A 1,239-nucleotide genomic window follows, 5' to 3' on the forward strand; every position below is an offset into this window, starting at 1 on the left:
AAATATATATATAAATATGATTAGATCCAAATACATTGGACACGCACAAATTTGTATATATAGTTAGCTATTCAGGGGCTACGAATGTCAGAAGAATGACTCCACGTTGGTCAACAATTTGGTGCTTTTAGCCATATAAATTGTACCGAGAAACATGTTTCCAAGTTTTGCATTAACATACCTTGCGACTGTCCAGCCACGCTCATATTAGCTGCTTTTATGTTCTAAAATAAAAAGATCAAATGCTATTTAGATCAAGTACTATCTAACTGTATATCTATATACAGTACAGTATACGAAATACACAGGTCGACGCTCAAAAAGACAGTATAGTTAAACCCGCCTCCTACATGCACGTGTCTTGTTGCTTTTATTTATGGTCCATTTTGTGGAAATCACAAAATCAGAGTCATCAAAAAATATACCGCACGTGTATTTTGAAATTTTACGCTCTCTAGTAGTGATATGTGAGCACAGCTTAGGCCGTGTTATTGGTATCCCTATTGTTGAGTCGAGCAATCGTGTATAGTAATATCCAGCCTACACAGATCATTTACAGTGTAGCCTAGACTAGAACCTGACCAACAACTCTACGAATATACTGTCGAGAAACAGTGTAAGTGATACTCCAATTGAGAAGCTCTTTTAGCGTACAAGGATATAACTGTTCACAATGCTGCGCCGTCAATCGCGTTTGCGCAAAGAGTACCTTTACCGCAAAGCACTTGAGGACAAAGAGAAACAAACGGGTGAACGGAAACGCAGACTGAAAGAAGCCCTAGCCAAAGGAAAAAAGATACCCAGCGAGCTGAAAGCCGATGAAGCGGCACTAAGACATGAGATTGCTATGGATGATGACAAGACGGCCAATGTAAAGGATCATATTGATGACGAGTATGCATTCGCAGGGGTGAAGGATCCCAAAATTGTGGTTACTACTGCGAGAGATCCTTCTAGTAAACTATCGCAGTTTGCTAAAGAGATTAAGCTGATATTCCCGAATAGTCAGAGGCTGAACAGAGGTAATCATGTGGTGAAAGAGCTGGTGGATACGTGTAAGAGTAGCGATGTTACGGATCTGATTATTCTGCACGAACATAGAGGAGAACCAGGTATGAGAATTGAATACAACTGTGTGTACTTATAAGTTATACACACGCGCACACGCATATAGATGTACACACACACACACACACAAACTCACACACACACATACACACACACACTATCAGACACACA

At 40.1% G+C, this 1,239-nt stretch overlaps 1 protein-coding gene across 1 annotated transcript; it reads left to right on the forward strand.

Moving 5' to 3' along the window:
- Positions 1–476: 476 nt before the first annotated feature.
- SARC_11797 (hypothetical protein) lies at positions 477–1,114 on the forward strand (the record flags this gene model as incomplete). Its single annotated transcript, XM_014294113.1, has 1 exon — positions 477–1,114. A coding segment is annotated over exon 1 (441 nt), but the record flags the coding sequence as incomplete, so codon positions are not given.
- Positions 1,115–1,239: the final 125 nt, after the last annotated feature.

This window comes from Sphaeroforma arctica (genome assembly GCF_001186125.1).
Source record: "Sphaeroforma arctica JP610 unplaced genomic scaffold supercont1.1881, whole genome shotgun sequence".
Classification (NCBI taxonomy): Eukaryota; class Ichthyosporea; order Ichthyophonida; genus Sphaeroforma; species Sphaeroforma arctica.